Raw genomic sequence first — 23,547 nt, forward strand, 5'->3', positions numbered from 1 at the left:
ATATTAACCAATCTATAGATTTACCAGTCTTTTTCCCTAACTATTCTGACAGAGCTGAACAGAAATTGCATTTTTTGGATGTCCATCGTCAGCTCAGGTACTACTTGCATAGGACTAAACAAATTAGAAAATCGGACCAATTGTTTGTCTCTTATGCAGAAAACAGGTTAGGTCTTCCAGTTTCTAAAGTGACCTTATCCAAATGGTTGACTTCCACCATTTCCTATGTGTACTCTCTCAGAGGCAAACAACTACCTTCTAAGCCAAAAGCACACTCGACCAGGAGTCTATCCACTTCTGCAGCCTTTCAGGATAGACTCCCCATTGATACCATTTGTGCAGCAGCTACTTGGGCCACGCCTCATACCTTTGTTTCTCATTACAAGTTGGATTTGGCCTCCAGAGATAGGGCCAGTTTTGGTTCCACAGTTCTCAAGAGTCTGTTCCATTGAGCCACCCGGGATACAGGTGCTAGGGACGCGGTCCCATCCAGCAAGAATGAGGCGAGATTGACAACTTAACATTTAGAAGTTATGTACCTACCATAACGCTCCATGTTAGTTGTCTTCTCTGCCTTCTTTCTTAACCCCTCCCTCCTTCCCCCTGGCCTGGACAGATCTTGAAGAGTTCCTATTAGTTTGTTTCCTCAGGATCTTTGTTATGAGGACTTCTTTTAGGAAACTTTGTTCCTAATTTGGTTAGGATAACCTTTAGCAGGGTAAGTTAGCTGCCAAACGAGATCTGAGGTAGTTCCGCCTTGCATCATGGGATATAGGGTTGCCTCGAGCTGGTAAAAGGAGTTCTCGAGCTAAAGCAAGTGCCGAACCCATCCAGCAAGAAAGAAGGCGAGAGAACACAACTAACATGGAACGTTATGGTAGGTACATAACTTCTAATTATCGCTCCTCCTCTGATCCATTTCAGAGCCCTTGGATCTGAGATCCCCAAGAGTTGAGCTGTATGATCCGAAAATTCTTCTGTTTTTTTTTTTGGGTAATCCAAAGCTTGCATATCTAGACACATTTCCTGTTATATTCCTTATTTTCCTGTTTAATATGGCACCTGACCAATTGCTTCCTGTTCTACTGATTTCCCCTTAATTTGGATCTCCATTAAGCAAACCTCAACTTCATTCTTGCCTATGAAATGTCTTCTCATTAGCTACTCAAAAATCTCTTCAAGCTTATTTCCCATAACTCCATTCCACTGCCGTAACTCCAGAATACTAAAAAAAATGTCAGTCCCAATGTTAAGGTAATGCGTCTACCCACCTCTGTAAAAAATGCCATCATAAATAAACCTTCTTTCTCCACCATAAACCAGTGTGGTGACATCCACCCAAACCCAGATCCCAGTCAAACTCCAAGCCATAAAATACACCCTAAAAGTTTAAAAATAGTCTCTCTAAACATTAGAAGCACAGATTTTCATACATGGATGACCCAACACAACTCTGACATCTTGGCCACAACTGTGAGATTGCTAAAGCCTGAAATAAAAGATGCTGAAATATTACCCCCTGCTTATAATATTAAGCTTTATAGAACACATAAAGCAGGTGGAATAGCTGTAATCTTTCCAAATGTACTCACAGTAGCTCCCTATACTGGCACAGTCCCAACTTTTGGAAAAGCAGAAATTCTGATTTCATTCCTAAAATTTCATAGAGCCAAGAGCGTATGCATTGCTGGGCTATGTATCCTCCAGGACGGAACATTCCAATACTTGAAAACATACTATCCTGGATAACAGATACACTCACAAATGAAGTTATCCTCTTGGGTGATGTAAACATTGACTGGCAGTCTTTATCCACAAATTCATAGATCAACAGCATGAACCTCATTTGATTCACTCAGCTTATTAATGCACCAAGACATGGCAAAAATAACTTCCAACAATCTATCCTGGATTGGATTCTGGTTACCAACCCATCTAATCTTACCTCCTTATTTACCCTCCCAGATGCATTAAGTGATCACCTGCCAGCTTATACCCACAGCAGTATTACACAACTAACAAAGGAACATAAGCTCAAAATTACCCATAGTCTCTCCACATTCTTCAAAGAGTCTTTCATTGAATCTCTGAAAGCAGTTAACTGATTAATCCTAAAAAGACACCCCTTAAATGATGCAGTTGAATAAATCAGTGCAGCATTACACCTTGGCCCCACAGCATAAAAAAAAAATTAAAAAACCCTCATAACCCATGGCACACCAACCAATGCAAACTCCTTATGAAAGACAGAGACAAAGCAGGGATTAACTGGCAAAAAAATAAAAATGACAAAATATTCAGACAGCTATGAAGCCAAGTCAAGAAACAAGTTAGTGGAGATAAAAAGTCTTATTATACTTGGGTACAAGATAGCCATAAAAACAACCCTAAAAAGTCTAGTCCTCCATATCCACTGTCATCAGCCCATGAACAAAAAGGAATCTCAGCCCACACCCAGACATTCCTCCTGTTCCAACAGCTACCTGTTTCAGTACATACTTCATAGAATGCATAGCCAACTTAACCTCAAACTCACCTGAAACTTCCCCTACCTTAGACCCTGCCACATTTCCTTCACAAATACTTCAGTATACATGGAGACAACTCCACCCACTCTTTCAACCAATTTCTATCAGTCTTATAAAAAAGCTTTTACGTAAACTGAAACCTTGTCCCTCCTCAGCCGGCAGCCTTGCCCTGAAATACTTAAATCTAATTGCAGATGCAATAGCATATTTTATCAGCATTGTTATTATCAGATCAGTAACAGAATCCTGTGTCCCTAACTTGTGGAAAATGGCACATATTACTGCCATACATAAAGGAGGCAATTCCACTGACATTACAAATTTTTGTCCCTTAGCCATCCTATCTCCCCTCTCTAAAATCCTTAAAAAATGTATTCATCAACAATTTCTCCACTATCTCTTACAAAATAAGCTAATCACGAATATGCAACATGGATTTCAGCCAGACCACAGCACTTTGACTGCATTACTGTTGTTTACAAACACTGTCGATAAAGTTTGCAGTTCTAATAAACTTGTATCTGCAGTATTTCTGGATCTATCAAAAGCCTTTGACGTGGTCTCTTACAATAAACTCTTCAAAAATAGTTTTCCACCCTAGGTTTAGCATCTCCATCTATTCAGTGGTTCTCTAGCTACCTTGCCAACAAGCTGTAAAATGGCAAGGATCCATCTCTGCATACCTTCCCACTTCCACAGGAGTCCCACAAGGCTCCATCCTTGGTCCTGTACTGTTCAATATTTTTTATCAATAAGTTACATTCATCTTCATGTGAAGGCACCTTGATTCAGTATGCAGATGAATCAGCCATCATCTCTTCTTCAAACACCTTAACTCACCTCCAAGAAATCACTCAAGCTGTCATCTCCCTTGAAACTTGGCTTATAATGACACAACTCCTACTCAAATCTCCCCAAAAAAAACAAACTCCTCCTCTTTAGCCAAAAACTCATAATCCTAACAAAGCACCTTTCAAAACCTTCTCAGCAAATGGCACTGAAATAGAGTTAATCCACCATACCAGACAGTTAGGAGTCATAATAGATAGTCTTAAATTGGACCTCTGCATCCAAAGCAATGTCAAGAAATTCCATAAAAACTAATGCTATACAGAAACAATCATTGTCTGAGCACAGACACTAACATTACTCTAGCCAAAACCTACTTACTACCCTCCCTACTCTAAGGAGCACCAATTCTAACCAATTTACAGTCATCCATAAAAAACAAAGTTAAAAGCTGCTACAACAAAGTTGTCAAGTTTGCTACTAACTCATCTTTCTTTACCCTTCACTGCAAAGCTCTACATGCACTTAGCTGGCTGGAAGTACCCCATCACCTCTCCTACAATCAACTTATAAACGTACGTAAAATAATACACAAAATATTAGCTTGCCCAGCTCTTATTCCTTTAATCAGTATGTAGTTTCCAAAAATAACTCTTGGATCGGAAGACAACTTCTCACCATAAATAAACTGAATAAATCACCAGGACAAAGCCTATACTTGTACTCAGTAGCAAAAAAATGAAATTTCTTACCTTTAACCACCAGAACTATTTCTAACCTCCCTGTCGCTTGTCCTTCAATAATATAGATGAACAGGCAGGCTAGTTCGTTTAGATGCTTTATTACATAGAAACACATCAGGATAGATAGCAGCATCATAAAATATAAACAAACTGATTAACAGATGACCCTTACAGACATACATGCTTGCATCTCAACAGCTTACTACATAATGGCAGTCAGGCTCGCACGTGCTCAGTATTTATACACTTGTGCAAGCCCTAAGATAGCTTCTTAAGGATACATACGCAAACATTAATCTACATCCTCCCTCTTAAAAAGATTGCCCTTGGTTGAAAATAACATTGGAGTTAGACATGCATTACTACAGACATTAGACACAAACACAATGTTCATGTCCAACTTGCAGTGCATCTATAACATCATCTGGAGATATGACCGGATCTTGTAACATAACAGTCTGAACTGGGTTTAGCCACAGGGACAGTCTTCAGCGTACAGTTCATATCAGGAACTTCTGGATTCATCACAGGAACGGGAATATTCTCGAACTTCCTCTGGAACTGGAACACTGGACATCTCACTCTGAGATGGTCTTTCCTCACAGGGTGTGTGCTGCGGTATAGACTCTGACATCAGCATCAAATATTTCCAATTCTGCCTAAACTCTACTCCTTGTGATTTCACAGTGTACAATTTCTGCTCTGAGCAAATATTCTTCACGACTCCAATCCAATCATAAACTTTGGACGTTTGCATCCTTACCAGTTTTCCTTCTCATAATGGATTGAGTGGTTTACTGGTCTTGTCATAGTAGGACTTCTGGGTTAAATGCTTCTTTACAGATTGGTTTTCACTGACCTGTTGTTCTTGACACATAGAACCAACAATTGACTACTGATTGGTAACATAGTTCTGGTTTGTCTCGACAGAAGTTTCTGGGCAAGTGAACCAAGATGTTTATCATGAGGAATATTTTTGAGATTCAAGAGATTCAGGAAGACATTACTATTGTCTCATTTCGACTTCTCTAGCAACTGTTTTGCACGTTCTGACAAACCATTTGACTGTGGATACTCTGGGCTACTCATGACATGAGTAAAGTCCCACTCTTCGGCAAATCTTTTGAACTTTTGGCTTGTAAACTGTGTGCCATTGTCAGAAATAACTCTGCGGACTACCATGGACTACAAAATGACGATTCATCTTAGTAACGACAGTATTGGATGCTAGATTAGGAGGTAGGTCAATCTCAAATCAATTTGAATAAGAGTCGACTAACACTAAGTAATGTTGACCATTCCATTTGAAAATGTCACTGGCTACTATTGACCAAGGTAGTTCAGGAATCTGGTTTAGCTGAAGTTCTTTCTGTTGATGTGACTTAGTACTGTTACACACAGAAAAAGATGATAGTGTACTCTCAATATTTTGTGACATAGAAGGATAAAATTCTAGACCTCTCACCCTTATTTTGGTAGAGTCTGCTTCTGGGTGACCACAATGCAAGATAGTAATGTACTCTTGTTGCAAGGATTTTGGAACAATTACTTTCGGACCTTTCATAATAATACCATTGTCAGACAAAATCTCATATCTGTATGGAAAATAAGGTTGCACTTCTTGAAGTAAATGAGATTGCTTTGACGGCCATTCTTGTTGACTAAAATGGCTAGGCCTCTGTTAAAATTGTATCTGTAGCTGTGTGATCTCTCAGATCATCAAGATGTGTAGAAGAAATATTTCTCACTCTCATGCTGTTATGTGGTGTTTCTGGGCAATCTGGACAATGTATCAGCAAGATAAAGAAGTTTGCCTTTCTTGTAGACAAGTTATACTTTTGCAATCTCAACATCATATGTTGCAATCTGGCTGGAGCTGTATGCATAGGCTTTCTCAAAATAGTGACTAGAGGTTGTGGTCTGTTTCGATCTGGATAGGTGTACCTTAAACACAATCATGAAACTTTGAACATGCAAACACAGTTGCCAAAAGCTCTTTCTTGATTTGAGCATGCTGCATTTCAGTTTGTGTAAGAGTTCTCAGTACATAGGCAACAGGTTGACCCTCCTGTAGAATGAGTGCACCTAGACCAAATCTCGAATCATCACTTGAAAGAGTAACTGGCTTATGGACATCATAGTATCTAAGAGTTGGTGGACTAGCAATTCTGTTTCAAAACATCAAATGCTCTTTGGTGCTGTTCCAACCAAGACCAGGATACATCTTCACATGTCAGCTCTTTGAGTGATGCTCATAACTGGCTCAACTTGCCTAGGTAGCTAACCATGCCAAGAAAACATTGCAAGGATTGAACATTGTCTGGCTGGCATCTTGAGAATGGCTGTTTGCTTGGAAGGGTCTTGTCATAGGCTTGAACTGGTAAATAAGTGACCAGCATAATTAACTTCTCATAGCCTGAATTTGCATTTCTGTGGATTGAGCTTGAGTCACTTGACATGCTCTTTCTGGAACTTTTCTGAGGTTTCTGTAGGTTCACCTTCACCATTATCTTATCAGTATGTTGTCTGCTATAATAGCGCAAGGATGCCCAAAAAATTTGCTCCATTGCAAGTTGAAAGACTTCACTCGCAGAATTTATCCCAAATGGCATTCTCAAAAATCTGTACCTTCCAAACGGAGTACTGAACGTAGTTAGCAATGAGGATTTCTATTCAAGCAAAATTTGCCAAAATTAACTCTCTGCATCTAAGCAGAAAAAAACAATGGCATTTGACATATGAGCAGTGACTTCTTTAACTGTACACATTGGATGATGTATTTTTATTGCTTTGTTCAAATCTCGTGGAGCAGTACATATTCTGATGTCATCTGAGCTTTTCTTATGAACTACCACCATAGAAGATACCCACTCAGTTGGTTTGTCTACTGGACAAATCACACCTTGTTGCTCCATTTTATCTAGCTCGGCTTTGACTCTATTCTGCATAGATATTGGAACTTTCCGGGCTGGCCTGATAACTGGACTGACCTCTGGGTCTAACTTCATTGAGTACATATCTGAAAGGTTGCCTAGTTTGTCTTTGAAAAGATCAGCATAGGTAGAAAAAATATATGTTGGGCAGAATTAGAGTAGTGATCTTTCAAGCTAACATGATGGACTCATTAAATGAAAGCAGTCCCATTTTCATACCATTTCTGAGTCCTAATAATGAATGGATGTGCCTTTTGACCACATAACCAGAAGAGGTTATCAGGGACCTGGGGACCCAGGTTGACAGTGGCCTTTCTTTTGACACTCACGTTGCTAAAGTGGTTAGAAAGACCTTCTACATTGCCCACCTGATCATGAAGGGATTCACATCCAGATCTAGTGAGGTCATTGTTCCCCTGTACTCTTCACTTATCAGACCAATGATCGAGTACAATGCCCCATTCGGGATGTATCTCACCCGACATCTGCAGCAATTGGAGAGACCCCAAAAGTTCCTCACCAAAAGGATAAAGGGACTCCAAAATCTGTCATATGCTGCCAGATTGAAGAAACTCCAGCTCTATTCAGTCGCATACCGTCTGCTCAGAGGTGACATGTGCCTGACATACAAGGCCATGTCCAACCCGGAATTAATGGACATGCTCCACCTCAAAAAATCCAAATCCACCAAAACCACTAGAGCAAGCGACTCAAACCTTAGCACGGATATAAATAGGATGTTCTGGAGGGATAGATTTATCACTCAGAGACTCCCTATGCTGTGGAATAGAGTCCCGGTCTATGTGAGGCAGAGCACCTCGTTGGCTCTGTTCAAGAGAAATCTTGACCTGTGGATGGGAGATCGTAGGTTTACCCAGGGAATCATCTCTGTGTCACTGCTGGACAGAGGCACAACAAACTAATGGGCACAGTATTTTTTCATATAAGGGGTGGCGTAAGCCACAAAACTTTGGGCTAGGCTTATAAATGCCTTAGGGCAGATAGCCTAGTATAAACCTATGAACCTATAAAATAAGTCATAACTTCTCCAAGCAGAGTAACATGAAAGCACTACTGAGCCTTCAGTTTAAATTTCTTCACCACCATGAGCAACAAGCTTTTCACACTTTGCCAAATCAAGCTTTTCACCAGCAAATAACTCTTAACAAATGTTTCTGCTGACATAACATTGCACCTGGAACCTGTGTCAACTTTGAGCTCTGTGGGTTTTCCATTTATACGAACAGTACAAAATACTTCATTCTTTGCCCTTAAAGCTACTGCATCAACTGTCTCATGAAGCATTGACACACCATCAACATAAAAAGTAGGGTTGTAGCTTTCTAACTGATCAACTCGTTTCTTTGAATGTTCCCTTTTAATAAAAGAATGTGTGCCCTTTGATTTACAAAACCTTTGAAATGATTCCACTTATTGCATTTGTGGCATTGTTGCCCAAAAGCTAAACATTTTTCCCTTTTGAAATCATGAATTCCCTCACAGTTATGACAATTGGCAATGAAACTAGGTCAGGGCCCTTGCTTTGAGTTTGCTTCTCTCACTGTTATGTTTCACTGAAACAGTGTGAACTCTGGAACTTGCTGGAAAGCTCTGGGGTTTACCAGTGTGTGCTGTAAGAGCTACACTTACAGCCATGTGCTTGGGCCTGTTTCTTTTAACCACATGCTGCATACTATTACATGAGCTCTAGAAAGTACTGGAAACAAACAGTTCTCATTTGTAGGCATATTTGTATGTTTTTCTGTGAGCTTGTATATCTGATAAATCTCAGTGGCCTTATTCAAAGTTAAATCACTGTCATGAAGCAAAATCTTTCTCACAGCTTCATCCTTAATACCACACACAAGTCTGTCTTTTATCAGCTTATCCCTTAAATCACCATATCTGCACATTTTAGCCTTATTTCTCAAGTCAGTTATATGTGCTGCAAAAGTTTCACCAGGCTTTTGATCCCTTGTGTAAAATAAGTGCCTTTCCATTTTAATGTTTGCCTGGGGGTTACAGATTTCTCTAAATTTATGTTTTGAGCAGTCAAGGTCCTCCCTTGACTCAGCCGATACAACAATATGATGGCTTTCCCCGTCTCCTGCAAAGATAGCAGGTGCATACACAAATGAACACTCCCTTTCAATGGTGTCTGACCCAGCTAAATTAGTAGAATAAATGCCTTTGTATGGTCATCTTTATCAGAAAATGCAGCCTGCATGAAAATGTCATATTCTTGGTCAAACACTATCCAATTCTTTGCAATATTGTTGTCAAATACTAGTGCATTGGGTTTTTGAAATCTGTCTGCATGCCAGCAAATTGAAAATATGGACCTTGTAATTATGTACGAACAAGTACACACAGTAGATTGTAATAGCATTCAAATGCACAGTAAACTCTTCGAAATATTGTACTTTGTGAAATATGCCCTGAAATGGCTCTATCTTGCAAAGTAACTTTACTGTAATACTGCACAAACGTGCAAACACTTCATGCACTTCTGATAATACACGCTTAGCGAAATATGCAGTAGTTTCCTTTTTATTTTATTTGTTTTATGCAATTCGTATTTTATTTCAAACATTTTCCATAGTAATTTGAATACTTTTATTAATATCGGACATAAGGTTGCCACCCGTCCCGTTGTCAGCGGGACACTCATGGGTTGAGCTGCCTCATCCCATTGCCCACTGTAGTAAGTAGTGGGACTTGAAAAGTCCCACTTTTCAATCGCACTTAATTGCCGTGGAAAAGCCGCAGTTACTTCCGGCTTTTCCACAGCAATTCAGTTACGTCACCAACCCAGACCTGCAGGCAAAGCTGTTGCCTGTAGGTCTGGGTGCTGTAATTCATGCAGCAATTAGCTGCATTTCATGAAAAGGGTGGTGATTGGGGCAGGAAGAGCCCTGCAAAGATCGCGGCTGTAGGAGCGCTTTGATGTTCTTCATCTCACATTGCTGCAGTCCTTACACTTGGGTAGTCCGCTGTCCTCGGTCGGCCCGAATATCAAAGTATAAGGCTGACGTCGGTCAGGGCGCATTTGACTGACATCAGGACGTCAGGGTACAAATGCGCATGACCGACGTCATATCCTCAGTCTTTTTTGCAGCATGGTCCGATGCAGAAGCAGCATTGCAAGTGCCGGTTGGCGTTCTGAGATTTTTCGATTTAGAAGTTTCAGACCGAGTTCAAAGTTGGCTAAGTACCCCGTTGGGGAATATTTTAGTTTTTTCTTGCCTCAGTCATTTACCGGATGTCAGAAAAAGTCAATAATTGCATTTCTTGTGGGAAACAGATACCGCATAGAGATTATCATACTTTGTGTATTCCTTGCTTAGGGCCTGAGCATGACGTTGTTGGCTGTCGCTCTTGTGCTAGATTTAATAAATGCACTATAAAGAGAAGGTTGGATTGTGCAAGGTTAGTCTTTGGGAAGCGGTGCAACTATAAAATGCCGTCGGATGCTCCGACGCCCGCTTCTTCGAAGACGCGCAAGGACAAGGCAGTTAAGCCTAGGCTGGAAGAACCGTCTGTATCGGACGCTGGTTCTTTAGAGGTGTCGGTGGAGCCGGTGGCTCCACCGGAGGTTTCTTTGTGTTCCCAGGGTGAGACCTTATTATTGCAAGATGTGGCCTCTCAGGAGACAAGTCAGGCTGAGGGGGCTTCTCAGGTTACTATACTCCCCTCCCTTCCTAAGGTGGCTAGGCCCTCTCCTTCTGTTTCAAAGGCTTCTCCCAGGGGCAGGCCAGGTTTAGCTTCAGTTGGTGTTACCCCTAGCTCTTCAGGTACTGTGCCCAAGAAGCATATGCTTAAAATGGCAGACGATTTGATTACTTTGATTAGGGGTTCTATGCCCTCCTGATAAGAGACCTAGGGTGGAGCCTGAGCTGGGGGGTTTTGAGCAGGCTTCAGATGTTTCAGAGTCTTCGGCTGAAGACTTGCAGGAGTACTCTCCTTATTCTGATTCTGATGTGGATGATTCTACTCCTTCTGCTACTCCTCCTGAGGATTTTTCTTTTTCAGAAACTCTTCATTCCATGAGGGAGCATTTTAAGTGGGAAGGTCAGGACTTCTCTGATTCCAGGAAAAGGCTTAGGGAATTTCTGTTTTTACCCCAGCATAGGCCTTTGGCTATACCTCCTGTTTTGGATGTAGTGGAAGATGTTTTTACAGAGGCTTCTCTTAATCCTGATTCTTTGCCTCCTGCTCCTGTTAAGCCGGATAGGTATTACAGGGTGCCTGAAGCTCATAAGTATCTTTTTAGGAGTCCTAGGGCAGACCCAGAGACTGTTAGCCAGGGGCCTAAAGGTGTTAAGGCTTCTGTTGTTAAGAATCCGGTTCCTGCAGACAAGGAGGCTAGGGCCTTGGATAGATGGGGAAAGAAAGTTTATACTTCTTCCACTCTTGCTATGAGGGCTCTGAATTGCCAGTTTCACATGTTGTAATACCACACCTATCTCCTTTCTCAATTGAAGCCTAAGGTTGATGCTCTGGCAGTAGGTATTGATTGTAAAGAGTTGCAAGATTTAGTACATGTTTCTGAACAGGTGGGTAAGCATTCTTTGCAATGTGGTTTTGATGCTGTACAGGCCTCGTCTAGGGTGGCTGCCACTGGGTCAGTTCTTCGCAGGCACGCCTGGCTGAGGGATCAGAATTTATCTGCACATGTTAAAACAAGGACTTTAGATGCTCCTTTACAATCTGACGTGTTGTTTGGTCCTCCTGTTGAGACAGTTTTAAAGAAAATGGAAGACAAGGCTAAGTCTATGCAGACTGTTAAAGATTTTTTGCAGGTCCAGCCTCCAAAGTTTAGTAGAAATTGGCCTACTAAAGGGTGGACGTATCCTTCTTATGATTCCCAGTCTAGGGGTAGATCTAGACGTGGTAAGGGCAGAGCTCAGGGCTCTTTCAGGCCTAGAACAGGGAGTTCTCCTGCACAGGCTCCGGGTGAGGGCAGGGGTCAGTCCTTTCGTAAGCAGACCCAATGACCTACCTTTTCAGCTGCCAGAGCCTGCTCGCCTGGCAGCACCTTTGGGAGGAAGGTTGGCACTTTTCAAAGAAAATTGGAGTTTAATTACCCAGGACAGATGGGTATTGGATATCATACACCACGGCTACAGGTTTTATTTCCATACCTTGCCTCCTTTCAAAGGCATGCCAGACGTTCCTCCTCAACAAAGAATAGAGGCTCACAAACAGGTTTCTCTGTTGCTCCAACTAGGGGCCATACAGCCGGTCCCTCTGCCAGAAGTGGGCCTAGGATTTTATTCTCGCCTGTTCCTAGTACCAAAGAAGGGGAACACGTGGAGACCAATTTTGGATTTATCTATCCTCAACACTTATCTGGACATTCCCAAGTTCAAAATGTTGACGTTGCAGCAGCTTTTACCTCTGCTGGGCAAAGATCATTGGATGGTAACTTTGGATCTCAAGGAGGCTTACCTTCATGTTCCTATCAGACTAAGTTGCAGAAAGTATCTGCGTTTTGAGCTGGGACTTCTCACTATCAGTTCTCTGCATTGCCCTTTGGCTTATCTACTGCCCAGAGTGTTCACGAAAGTTCTGGCTCCAGTGATAGCTTTCTTCAGACTAAAAGGAATACAGATCTATCCTTATTTGGACGACTGCCTAATTCTGGCTCAAGGAAGCGAAGAGCTTCTTCATCATTTGGAATATGTGATAGCAGTGCTAAGATGCCTAGGGTATTCTGTGAACGAAATAAAGTCCAGTCTAGTACCCTCTCAAGACATGTGCTTTCTGGGTGTGAGACTGAATACAGCATCCCAGATGGCCTTTTTAACCCCGGACAAACAAAAGAGTCTATCCTTTTACTTCCATCAACTATCTCATCAGTCCGGGCTGACTGCAAGGACAGTCCTTCAAGCCTTAGGGTTCATGGCATCTTGTATTCTGGTGCTTCCCAATGCCAAACTGCATATGAGGAAGCTACAATGGTATCTCAAAATGTATGGACACAGCACTGCCAGGATCTGGACACTGTCATTCAAATAATACCTTGCATTCAAAAGGAATTTTTGTGGTGGGCTCAGGAATGTCACCTAAACAAGGGACTCTCTGTGACCCGGCCAGAGGCGAGTCAGATTTTAACGACAGATGCCTCAGACAAAGCTTGGGGAGCTCATCTAAATGGAAAGTGGATACAAAACAAGTGGCCTGTCAGACTACAACATCTACATATCAACATGAAGGAGATGTTAGCAGTCCAGTTTGCATTGATAGCTTTCAAGGAATTACTTCTTCCAGGGCAGGTGTTGATTCTAACAGACAACACAACTGTCATGTGGTACATCAACAAGCAAGGGGGAACGCATTCTTATCCCCTATGCAGGCAAGCAATGATTTTGTGGGAGACTGCTCTCAGTTTACAGCTCAATCTTTAGGCAAGGTTTCTGCCAGGAGCACAGAACTCCTTAGCAGATGTGTTGAGCAGACGAATTATGGATCCCCACGAGTGGAAATTGGATCCTCATGTATTTCAGAAATTGACAGTGTCATGGGGAACTCCAGACATAGATCTGTTCGCTTCTCCACTAAACCATCAGCTGCCAAGGTTTTGCACAAAAAGGTTTCATCCCACAGCTTGGAGAGTGGCTGCTCTTTCTTTCAATTGGAGCAATCTTCATGTGTATGCCTTTCCACCTCTGCCTCTCCTCCCAAAGGTACTTCTAAAGGTCAGACAGGACAAGCTAAGGATGATTTTAATAGCTCCGGATTGGCCTCGACAGCACTGGTACCCATTACTGAGAAGTCTGCTACGGAAGCCTCCATGGCCTTTGCCTTCGATTCCACACCTGTTGTCGCAGGAGGACAGCCATTTGCTAAATGTCAAGCTTCACTCTCTGCACCTAACAGCCTGGCATATTCTGTTTTGAACCATAGTGGGCCTCCACTTCCTCAGCAAGTTTTGAATGTTATTTTGGAAGCTAGAAGGCCTAGTACAAGGAAAGTGTACGCAGACAAATGGAAGAGATTTTTATTTTGGAGTGCAGCAAAAGATTTTGATGTTTCTGGGCCTAATTTGTGTGTGGCTCTTCAATATCTTACTGAGTTACTAGACAAAGGTTTGTCTTTCTCTTCTATTAAAGTTCATGCTGCAGCAATTTCAGCTCACTATAATTGCGACCCACCATTGTTTTCTCATCCTTTGTTCAAGCAATTTCTTAGAGGGGCAAAGAATATAAGACCCCCACGAAGAGCTCCTACTCCTGCTTGGGATCTCAATTTTGTGTTGGAGAAACTCACTCTACAACCTTTTGAGCCTGCAGCTACTGCTGAGTTGAAATATTTATCATGGAAGACTGCTTTTTTGTTGGCCATTACCTCTGCAAGAAGGGTTTCTGAATTGCAGGCCCTTATGGCGGTTGAGCCTTTCTTGATTTTCCATAAGGATAGGGTATCATTACGTACTAATCCTTCCTTTATGCCTAAGGTGGTTTCTAGTGTGGCTTTAAACCAAACGATTCATTTGCCTACTTTTTATGCAAATCCCCAAAATAAAGGGGAAAAGATTTTGCACACTTTAGATGTACACAGGCAGTTGCGTTATTATTTGGACAGAACTAAAGGGTTCAGGCAGTCTCAGCAGTTGTTTGTTTCTTTTGCTTTGGGTTCTCAGGGCAAGCCTGTGTCAAAACAAACTATTTCTAAGTGGATTGGGTTTTGCATTGCTTTCTGTTATTCCCATCATGGCAAGGAGATTCCAGCTGGGATTAGGCCTCATTCCACTAGGGCTACTGCCACTTCAACAGCTTTTTTGAGGGGAGTGGCAACCAAGGATATTTTGGAGGCAGCTACTTGGAGTTCTGTGCATACGTTCTCTAGGCATTATCACCTGCCACTTTACTCTAAGTCCAGGGCTGGTTTTGCCACTGCTGTTCTGCAGGGCATTTTGGCAGCTCCTGCTTCCTTGTAGTTTGCCATCCTCCCTTACCTCTGCTTTGGGATTCTACCCAAGTGTAAGGACTGCAGCAATGTGAGATGAAGAACATAGTACAGTTTTGTACCTACCATAAATGTAGATGTTCGAAGATCCACATTGCTGCAGTCCAATTTACCCTCCCTCCTTCCCCTCTGTAGTTAGAGGTGGTTGTGTGGGTTGGGTTGTACATATTGTGTATATTGTATATATTGTACATATAGTTAGTGCAAGGGTGGTTGGTTGGTTGTTTGCTGTCTTTTGGTTTTGACCTTTATTTTTAGGGTCTTCTGACATCTGGGGCAAGAAAAGACTGAGGATATGACGTCGGTCATGCGCATTTGTACCCTGACGTCCTGATGTCAGTCAAATGCGCCCTGACCGACGTCAGCCTTATACTTTGATATTCGGGCCGACCGAGGACAGCGGACTACCCAAGTGTAAGGACTGCAGCAATGTGGATCTTCGAACATCTACATTTATGGTAGGTACAAAACTGTACTTTTTAAGTGCTTCTACAGCCGCTAAAAAAAAAAAACGAGATTTTTTTTTCTAACGAGTCAGCCTTCCATCCATTCTTCCAACCAGCCAGCGTTCCATTCATTCATTCAACCAGCCAGCCATTCTTCCAACCAGCCATCCATTCATGCACCCAGCCAGTCAGCCATGCATCCCTTCATGCAGCCAGCCACCCATTCATGCAGCCATCCATCCAGCCAGCCTGCCATCTCTCCATTCATCCAGCCAGCCATCCTTCCATCCATCATGCAGCCAGCCATCCTTCCATCCATCATGCAGCCAGCCATCCATCCAGTCATTCATCCTTCCAGCTGCTACTCCCACCAACGAGCTAGCCACTCCAGCAGCTGGCCAGTCGGTCAGGTAGCCACTCCAGCAGCCAGTCAGCTAGCCACTCCAGCAGCCGGTCAGCTAGCCACTCCAGCAGCCAGCCAACCAGCCACTCCAGCAGCCAGCCAGCTAGCTAGCCACTCCAGCAACCATCCGTTGTACCCATAACAGCATCTCCTTCACCGCTCCTGTGGTGACATCATGGTAGAGGGTGTGGCCACTGTCATATTGGCCACACCCCCATGCCCCACTTTGGCCTGCTGAGAAGGTGGCAACCCTAATCAGACATATCAGTTTATTTAAATATAGTTTAGAGCATTCTGTATGCTTCATTTCATATTTTGCAAATAATAAATGATTTCAGCAAGTTTTAACATCTGAAGTTAGTTTCTGACCTGTTTTGTGAATTATAAGTGTAGTAGGGATGATCCACTCCTGTATATTCCTCCAGTACCAACCAGATGCCTCTCAGACTTAAATTGGAGAAAGTGGAATTCTTTCTGGCAGCAAGTCATTTTAGCCATGCCTTTTCTGACACCATGTCCTTTTAGAGATCCCACTTCTGATACCATGTCACTTGTCCTTCTCTAACATAGATAACGAACAGGCAGCGTAGTTAGTTTAGATGCTTTATTACATAAGAAACACATCAGGCTAGGTAACAGCATCATAAAATATAAACAAACTGATTAACAAACAGACCTTACAGACATACATGCTTACATCTCAACAACTCACTACAAAATGGCGGTCAAGCTCGCACATGCTCAGTATTTATACACTTTTGCAAGCCCATAGCTTCTTAAAGATGCATACACACACATCAATCTACACTTCCCACCTTTAAATGCTCCCTAAACATATCTTGCAAAATCTTAAACCTGCTCCTGTGCCCATCCTGACTGAACTTATTCACTATACTTCACTCACCCCCTTCAGCCTAGATTACACTCACAATTCTCTCCAACCTCCTACTCCACTCCTTTTTGTTTTCTCCGCTACCTTACCTTGTTTAATTCACCTCTGCAGACCGTTCTTCTACCTCTTTACTTCCTACTCACCAAGGCTCCCTACTCTTTTCCGATCTCCTTTTCTCCATTCTTCTTCCCTCTATAACCATAGTATGAACACCTCTCTCATACTAAGACATCACTCAGTTTCATGTCACTGTTTCTAATCATGTAATCTCTGATAGCTCTTTAAATATCTTATTTGAATTAAATGCAATAAAAGCAATTAAACTGAACTAACGGAATAACACAAACTAAAAAGCTGGAAAATAAAATAAAACCAAACAAGTTTAATACACATGCACATTAAACTTTAAATTAATTAATTGATTAAAATCAGCTTAAATTTGACTTTCATGTTAATAACTGTATCAAAAAGACTCATTCAAAACTAGGGCTCTGAAGCCAAGATTGCTCTCTCTGTTACCTACCCTCTACCCAATCTAATGTACAATTCTCAAATTCTCACAAATCTTAACTCAGCACTTCTGACCAAACTCGAATCTAACTACAACAAGTTAGCTAGATTTGCTGCCCAACAAACCTACAAATCCCATCACTATCTCTCTCTAAAATACCTAACCTGGCTTGAATTACCCCACCACCTTCTTCTGTCTCAGCTCCAGAATGTCCATTTTATCCTGTACCAGCTATCCTACTGCCCAGCCCTATCCCCTGTCATCTCCCATTATTCTCCCGACAGCCCTCTCCGCAGCTCTAACCAAGACCTACTACAGATTTACAAACCCAAGTCTAAATTTGGACACAACATGTACAGCTATCACCCCCACTATTGCCTGGAATAGGCTTCCACTAGAAATCAGGACCCTTACACAGCCTAAATCATTTAAGACAGGCACCAAAGAGCACTTTAAAAGTCACTGGTCCTACCACTGCACTCTCCCTCCTTAAACATCCTCTACTTCCCATACCTTAATCTACTTTCTGCCCTTAACTCACTCTTCTCACTAGCTGTCTTTAACCTTCCTTGACTACTCTTTATACTGTCTTCTAAAATCTATTAAGCAAATCGCCTCAGAGAAATGTTCCTTTGTAATTGTCTTGCCATCATGCAACTGCATTATGATAAAACTGGGTTTTTGTAACTACTTACACCAAAAATTGTATTCATCTTAATGACATATTTTCTTTTTTTATACATCTTGAAATAGTTTTGCTATACTCCTGATTATTGACACTGTATAACATTGTATTGCTACTTAATGCCTTGTAATAATCCTGTAACATTGTTGTTTAATGCTAATTTATAATGAAAATTATATATGTTGGGGCCTTTCTCCCCGGGCCTCCGCTGAAAAAGGGCCCTTCAGCTCATTCGGATACCCCCGATCAACAAATGTAAAATAACTAACTAAATAAATAAAATTAAACAGTAAGCACTTTTGTCACTCAGTCCAAGACTTCATCAGACTGAATAATGCAGTACAAACCTTCATTTAAAGAGAGAAAGTCACATGACATAAAGCATTTGATGACTTAATGCTTTAACCTTTTCTTTCTCAGAAAGGCAACAAAATCCTCACAGTTGTTCAAACCTGGTGGAAAACATGCATTTAATCTTAGTTGCCACAAATATTGAGACCATCCAAGTTCATCTTTAGCATTAAACATTCTGTTGTACCCTTATATATATTTAAGTTTAGAGTAATACAAATTTTGACCAAAAATATAAGGGGAGGTGTTCATAATAATAAATTAGAATTACTAGAATATGAATGGATTTTACACCTAAGGGCGGATTTTTATCCAGGTTTTAATACAATGGTTACTTTAAAGCCTATTCTAAAGCTCAAACAAATGAGCCTAAAGTGATGTTTGCTATGCTGTGTCTTTAAAAGTGAGTTTTGTAAATGTAATTCCTTGCTTTAGACTATTGGGGGGAGTTGAACATGTGACTTATTTCACTTGCTATTTAAAAATGGAATTCATTCATTGTTTTTACACACTGAAGAAGGGAATTATTTATTCTTGAAAGCTTTGTTTTATTAAGTTGTGTGGTTCTGCAGTCCAGCGTGATCTGGAAATGTTCCCATTTCTTTACTATAGTGCGATCTCAGAGTTTGTATATATAATTAGTAGAGGGTGTGGGGAGCAGGGGGGGCATGGCCCCTGCAAAACGTTAGTTGGACATGCCTGGCCGGTAAGGTGCGCTGGGGACTTGTCGACATTACCGGTTTCATCTTTGTGCCTTTCCAATGTTTGTAATTTCAAGTTTATTTGTCGAGTAAGTCATTACTCGATGGAATGCCTGTCAAGGTGTTTTGATAGTAAACCGATCTCTCACACAAAAGTTGGCCCAGTCACTTGGTTTCACCTGCATAAGGAAATTACATAGAACAAATTCTGAAAACCTTTAAAACAAGGCTAAAAGAGCATCTAAAAACCTTTAAAACAAGGCTAAAAGAGCATCTGTTGTTGCAAAACAAATGTAACTAGTACAGAGGACTGATAAACTTGACACTGGCTTATTTATTAAAAAATCACTTAAAAATTAAGTGACAATAATTAGGAACATATAGTTTTAGTATAAAGGCTGTGTAATGACACTTAAATTCATGTAAATACTTTCACATTTGGTCTTTCCTTATGTCTCTTATTTACCTACAAAAGTAACATTCTCTGGGTGTTATGCTTAACCTTGGCCTTTACTCAGTTGTCCATGTCTTTACTTGCCACCATGCTAAGGCACTCATTCTTGCAGTAAATCCCCAGTGGATACTAGAGATCCAGTAGTAATGCTGGCTTCAGGGGTTACATCCCCCTTGGAAGCAAGTGTCTCACTCTCACTGATGCTTATTGTACACCCTAGAGAAGTTTTATATGTATGTGCAGAGGGGTTATTAAAACAACAAAACACCTTGACCACAGATGGCTGATGTCTCTGTTTGGCTCTCACCTTGACTGCAGAGGGAACATGTAGGCTGTATAGGGCAGTAGAGACATGGGAGCATTGATGGCCACTGAAGCAAGGTGATAAAAATGTACCCCCCCCCTCAAAAAAAAAAAAAAAAAGTTAAAATGGAGCAGGGCATGGTTAGCCTAGGAGGCTGGCTTCACCACCATGTCCCTGGTTTCAAGGCGAAGCTGGAATATTAAGCCCAGTGAGTGCTCAGATTTGTGGATGGCAGTGGATGCACTCTAACTGAAGCCAACATTTCCAAAAGAATAAGACGCTGCATGGTGAGTTTTGTAGATCTGTTCAACCCTAGGATTAGTGTCACCAAAGATTAACTGTCTTGGGGCCCTGTGAATTACATTGAGGAGGCAGTTATTAAATTCTTGGAGAAAAAACATGAAGTAACTTGATGGATAGTAAATCAAGAGAAGTCTACAGTTCACTCCTTCCCCCATGACACACTTAAGGAGTTAGGCACTCTGGCTTCAACTTGGATCAAGTCAAAAATGAGATGGAAGGAAAGCAAATTAACCAGCCTCAATACCTCCAAAAGATTTGTTTCTGCCCTGCATAGGACAGCGAATAACAGTGAGACTTGGCGGTATAGACGCTTCAGGATGTGGCTTGATACCGTAATCCAGGCTGCTGTCCATAATAGTAGACAGATGTAAGTGCAAGACCTAGTCAGAGCACCAGTGAGCTAGATCCTAGGTACCAGTTAGAGATCACTGCATAATTTAGAGCTCCAATCACTAGGCAGGAGAACCCCTGCCCACCAATGCTTTACTCTGTAGCAGTGCTGAGAGATTGATATCCTGATGTAACATCCCATTTAAGGACTGGTGAAAACGGAGCCTGTACCTATGTCCACCTTATGGTTCTGAGTTCTTCCCAGTCTTCTACGTTTCAAGGAGTTTCAGGGATCTAAAGGCTAGAAGACAAATGGATGGAGGGGAAATAGGGCAGTTATGATCATACCCGAGACCATTGAAAGGACCCCCGAGTAAGCAGAAACCAAAAATATATAGCCAGCTGTTGAGTTTGCCAGCCAAAACTCAAATATAAGTAACATTTATGTGAGAATAGTTGTAGTCTGCATTCAAGTTACTGTGTGCAACCATTATTTTCCTCCCCTCATTTAATGAGAGTCACGTGAAACATGTGTGTTTTTCAGCAGTGCTAAATTGTCTTCCACTTTGTCAACAGTACAGGTGTGTGGTATTCCAAGTAACTGGCAGTCTGTTTTGGCTTATTGAAGTAGTTTCATGAGAATATAAGAAAAATGTGCCAAATTCATAAAATTCTTCCTTTGCAGATGGATTTTAACTGGGCTTGAACACACAGCATTTTATTGAATGAGTTTACATGCAGTAACACACTGAGGTAAGACTGCCACCTACAACTCTCCATGTGCTTTCCCGAGAACAAACCGCAGGGTGCTTTAAGGTGTGCATTTGAAGACCTTATGTAAGATAGTACAGTGTTGTCAGTGCACTGGAAAAGATGTGTCCTACCTTGTTATTCATCGGTAGGTAGGAAATGAGTCATACTCCCTACACTCTTAATGAACAGACTGGTAAATAATCAGAGTTATATTTAGCCCTTTTTGTGATTTCATTGATTATTAGAAAAGCAAGTGATCATTTGTGAGGTTAAACTGAAGTTTTCAGGGTCAAACCCAGTGGGCTGTGGTCCATATAACTGAAAACCTTTACTGGATTTTAGAGTTGTAGCCTTGTGTTGAAGATATTGGGACTGTCTCCATCTCTTAGACTAGTGATGTCTTACATTTAAGCAGTAATCCATGATTGGTTGTGGATATCACAGGATTTACCCACTGTTGGTGTGGTTTATTCAAGAGGGTGAAGCGCAAGTGATCAATCAAAGTCAGTCATGAGTAAATCTTGTGATACCCCCTCCCCCCAATGCTGTGGACTGTTGCTGTTATACGTTGTGAATATTTAAGAAAAATATTGCTTATTTTTCTTAAATAATTACATTGTATGATGGCATTTTAGCTTTCTTCCTCTTACTCTGCTGGTGTACTGCGCATGCGCATGGCATGTACATCTGCACACTTGCACAGTACATTAGTGCAGTGCAAGAAAGCAGATTTGTCTCCTCTGTTTTAGTCTCTGTCTGCTTTTCTTTTTTTTTTTTAAGTAAATTTTGCTGACTTGCATGTCAGCTCCTTTTTAAAGCCTTATGTTTAAAGTGAAAAATAAAAAGGAGGACAAAGGACAGAATGGGTCATTGGTAGTGTAAGTGCGAGTCTTTAGAAATGTTAAAGTCTGTTGTCTGGCATTATTGAATGACAAAACTCCTCAGTGATGTACAAGTTAATCAAAAATTTTATGCGGCGAGGTAAAAATATAAGGAAAATGCGAGTGGCTCTGCGGAAGTCTGGGCAGTTGAGAGGTATAGTTACTGGGCCTCAACTGTCTAAACGTTTGTAAAACATTGCTGATATTCATCATATTTTTGCCTTGTCTCATATAAAATGTTTTCTTACTCAACTAAAAAGTATATTCCAAAAGAAAGATGATTGCTTAAGAAAGGTTCAGCAGCCAGACTTCCTTTTATTGGGATATGCTCGATTTTACAATTTGACCGATAACTGGGGTGTCCAGTCAGTGTGCACGTTTTGGAATACTAATTACCCCTTGTATAATTATTAATAGCTTTCAGTAGTCCATGTAGGCTTTGTTTTTAGTTTTAATTTTTTTTTCTAGCATATCTGGCAATTGACTGATCAGGAGCGAGAGTGTAGTAACTGCAGTTAAATTTAAGCCCTTCTTTAATCAGAGGATTCTGGGCTACTTTCTCCTATGGTTTGAGTAAGCCCACTTCCTTCAGTAATTTTTGTTTTAAGCAATAAGCAAGTGAATGGATTTGACTGCTGCAGTTTGCTACGATTTCTAAAGCTTCATCTGTTTCATTCACAGAAAATTAATGAAGGCAAGTACAAAAATTATGAAGAATTCAAGGCAGATGCCCAGCTGCTGGTACATAACACTGTAATATATTATGGAGGTAAGATGCACACTTCAGTGTAATCTCTAAGATAATTTTTAGTGTAGAGTAGAGTGAAGAATTGCTTAGAACTGCAGCAACAATACTTTGAAATTTAGTGTTCTGTCATAGTTTTTATTTATTTATTTATTTGGCATTTATTTACTGGGAAAATCTGACTGGGCATGTGTCCATTTTCAGCAGAGGCCCAGGGAGAAAAGCTCGAACATACATAATATTATCACATGGAATGCAGTAACAAATAGTAGAATCGACATACAGGATAAATAAAGTCAGATTAGAAAAATCACACAGTGAATATTAAACAACAGTCAAAGGATATTGAACACCTAGTAAAGTGCAATCAGTAGTGATAACAAATGGTAAAGATGCCCCATTTTAAATATGGGCAAAAGACTAAGAGAAAGGAAAGAGATTTTGCATGGGTACTGTCAGCCTAGTGTAAAACATGTACAGAGCCAGTAGTTGAAGAAAAATCTCTTCAGATATTGTTTGAATGAGTGACTGCATGGCATTGCTCAAATATCTATAGTAATACCATGCCAGACCTTTCCTAACTAGGAATATAAGCAGTGCCTGATGAGATCTTTTCGGTTTATTGATTTCAAGGAGGTGTTTCTGAGATGAGCAAAGAGGATGGTTAGGGAGGTAATGGTTAAAAATGGTGCTGGTTGCTGGGCAGGATGAGGATTTGTATACCACTTTGAGCAAGGAGAAGTTTGGTGAACTTGCGGTAGTGAGATGACTCAAGCCAGTTTAAATATCTGAGGGTGGAGCAGTGGTGGGAGTTGTATTGACTA

At 41.1% G+C, this 23,547-nt stretch overlaps 1 protein-coding gene across 6 annotated transcripts in view; it reads left to right on the forward strand.

The window, feature by feature from the left end:
* The window catches only part of ZMYND11 (zinc finger MYND-type containing 11), a 1,778,022-nt gene that overhangs the window by 1,187,952 nt on the left and 566,523 nt on the right, over positions 1-23,547 (forward strand). For all 6 annotated transcript variants that reach the window (XM_044064681.1, XM_044064682.1, XM_044064678.1 and 3 more), the window contains one exon: positions 22,660-22,747. In XM_044064681.1, the coding sequence (XP_043920616.1) occupies positions 22,660-22,747 (88 nt within the window). The remainder of the gene's footprint in view (positions 1-22,659; positions 22,748-23,547) is intronic.

The sequence above is a fragment of the Protopterus annectens genome, chromosome 3.part0 (assembly GCF_019279795.1).
Source record: "Protopterus annectens isolate FY-2018-M chromosome 3.part0, PAN1.0, whole genome shotgun sequence".
Classification (NCBI taxonomy): domain Eukaryota; kingdom Metazoa; phylum Chordata; order Ceratodontiformes; family Protopteridae; genus Protopterus; species Protopterus annectens.